A 2,500-nucleotide genomic window follows, 5' to 3' on the forward strand; every position below is an offset into this window, starting at 1 on the left:
GAAAATGAAAATATAAATAAATGAAAAATCAAATGCAGGTGAGCAACCCGAGACAATGGGGAAACACGGTTCATGTGCTTACACACCCTGCTATGATATTATATACACATACATGAAGGTGGATATTTCAAGACCTGGGAGGGCTCCGTTCCACCTTCTGAAACCCGCATGTGGAGATAACAACCAACAACACACACGGTGAAGTACAGTACTCTTTGAATGCCATTCCCCAAAGTAGAAGGATCAACAAAAAAGCTTGATTGTTCTGTTTAAAGGCCAAACATTTTTTGTTTTAATTTTGTCATAAAATCCAATGAAAATTTTGTTGAACAAATATAATATGGAGAAATAACGTTTATTTAATGTGCATTTTTGCTATTTCATGCTGGGAAATTTTCACATCACTCTCTTTTTATGCTGCTCTGTGTATTTAACTTGCATTTGGTATCAATGTAAATATGTCCTCCCCTATTTTTTTTGTATACATTGTCAAGGCTTGTGGAAGAGCCAGTACGAGTACACTGAATGGATCAGGACACAGCAGGACAAAAGGAACAGCAGAGAGAGAGAGAGAGAGATGGGGGAAACACTAACAGCAGAGTTGAAGGCCAAGCCAGGGAGAGGCAGACAAATAATGGGTGTGGGGAAGAATGGGGGGGGGCAGGAGAGAATGCATGGGGTGGAAAGATGGATACTGAAGGAAACTCTCAGGAGGGAAAACTGGAAATTTGGGAGGGATTGTGGTCATGGGGTGGGGGGGGGGGTTAACAAGAGTATAAAAGATCGTGTTTTTGGATTGGAGATGGTGGTGAACAGCTGTCTTAAAGACCTGGAGGGAAGAATGAGATTGAAGAGAATGTGGAAGTTTATTCCACAGGTGAAGAAAAAACCCAGCTTGATCACACCCACACTGAGTCTTGGTCTCACCACACCCGGTTTGATTGTGCGTCTCACCACACCATACTGACGCTATGTGCCCATAAAACACCTGTTTCTAATTGATCGTTGACATATGAGTGTGCCTTGGTCATGGTGGGAGTATCCGTGATTTAAACATATCCGCAAGAGGACGTGTTCGATATCATGATATTTTAAGGGAAAATTGTTTGGGCAATTTAAACTGGACAAGGATGTTGATTTGCACAACTTTTACTTCATCAGCACCAATAACTGGACTCTGAAACAAGAAAATATACACATCTAGCTTTCAAGGGCCACAAAACACATTAATAATGGTTGCAAGGTAGTTCGATCATCACAAGCTTTTAAAATAAGTTGCCAAGCAAGTATTTTCGACATAATGGGTTGATGTTGAAAAGGAGAGTTAATAGAACTGCATTCAAAACGACTCACATTCTTCCTTATTGCTGCATTGGAATGGTTTGCTGCTGTTGAAATTATCTGAAGTGACTCTGCAGAGGTTTGAGAACATACAGATTGAGATTAGCACAGATTGTTCACGGGTCATTGGGCGGCAAGTCATGGTACACAATTGGGTGGCAAACTCACTTTGAGCATTTTCGTAGTCAGGTGAGTCAGGTGCTAGATCCTTGACGTAGGTGTTGAGTAGAAGCTCATAACGTGGGATTCTCTGTATGGGCTCAAGCATATGGTGTTGTAGAGTTAGATTCCCACTTTCTGCCTGCCCCTGTATGTCAGGAAAAATGAGAATGAGGAAGTATTGGCTTTCGCTCTCAAGCTTGACGTTCACCCCTTCCTGTGTACTCTTAGTATTGTCAAATAACTTGTCCCATTATCCATGCCTCATTCGCAAAGCTGATGTGCTGTTGCAATTCATGCCTCATTTGCAAACCTGTATTTCTTGTACAATGCTTTTGAATTGGACTGATCGCTGAAGCCAAGTGTTGAGCAGCCCCATAGCATGGTCAAAATTTTGCACATACTCTCCATACATTTTGAGGAAAGGTAAGAGTTTCTGCAGAATGTCTCCAAGTTGAGGGTTTTCCTTCCTGCAGTACAACGGATAAGAAGTTAAGAGGAACAAACATAACGTTGTGGAAAAATAATTTTGTCATCGGCCTTATTGACCCAGTTGTTGAACATTGGCACATTGTACCACTAAACAGTCTATAAACTAAAAGTATGTTGTTTTCCCCTTCATTTTTGAGGCATGAGCTGCCTGCCCTCAAATTCACAAAAAAAAAAAAACAAGCAGCTGCTGACTTTGTTCTGGTTTTAAGGTTTGGGTAATGGCTGTCACACCCTGATGGCTAGGCATTGTCAGTGTAGGTGGGAGAAATTTCAGTTTTATACCAGGTAACGCCCACCATAAGAAAGGCAACTCCTCGCTAATAGGTATCCTGGTCAGCCTGTCTCCTCTGTCTGGTTTGAGCCAACCGGATGAGGTCAACAACCGAAAAGAGTGACAATAATGTCAGGTTTACGAAAAACGAAAAAGCATACAGTGTCAGAATGAGTCAGTGTGTTTTGTCAAGTACTTGTAAAGCTGTTTTTAAAAAGTGTAATTCCTCTCAATGTT

The 2,500-nt window shown here is 41.3% G+C and overlaps 1 protein-coding gene and 1 long non-coding RNA gene across 8 annotated transcripts in view; one reads left to right on the forward strand and one right to left on the reverse strand.

Annotated features, from left to right (window-relative positions):
- Nucleotides 1-2,500, reverse strand: part of LOC147027771 (FYVE, RhoGEF and PH domain-containing protein 2-like) — a 107,317-nt gene that overhangs the window by 52,875 nt on the left and 51,942 nt on the right. The window contains exons 6-8 of the mRNA XM_085877397.1: nt 1,814-1,970; nt 1,510-1,648; nt 1,354-1,412 (exon numbers count right to left, since the gene is read on the reverse strand). Coding sequence (XP_085733523.1) covers nt 1,354-1,412; nt 1,510-1,648; nt 1,814-1,970 — 355 coding nt within the window. The remainder of the gene's footprint in view (nt 1-1,353; nt 1,413-1,509; nt 1,649-1,813; nt 1,971-2,500) is intronic.
- The window catches only part of LOC147027772 (uncharacterized), a 57,385-nt gene that overhangs the window by 40,707 nt on the left and 14,178 nt on the right, over nt 1-2,500 (forward strand). Inside the window, exon 3 of one of the 7 annotated variants that reach the window (XR_015057268.1) lies at nt 1-38. This exon is cut by the window's left edge and continues 51 nt beyond it. The exons of the other annotated variants lie outside the window; for them this stretch is intronic. This is a non-coding gene — a long non-coding RNA (uncharacterized LOC147027772). The remainder of the gene's footprint in view (nt 39-2,500) is intronic. 7 annotated transcript variants of the gene reach the window in all.

This window comes from Eptatretus burgeri, chromosome 4 (genome assembly GCF_056783735.1).
Source record: "Eptatretus burgeri isolate ZD-2024b chromosome 4, Ebu_testis_v1, whole genome shotgun sequence".
NCBI lineage: Eukaryota > Metazoa > Chordata > Myxini > Myxiniformes > Myxinidae > Eptatretus > Eptatretus burgeri.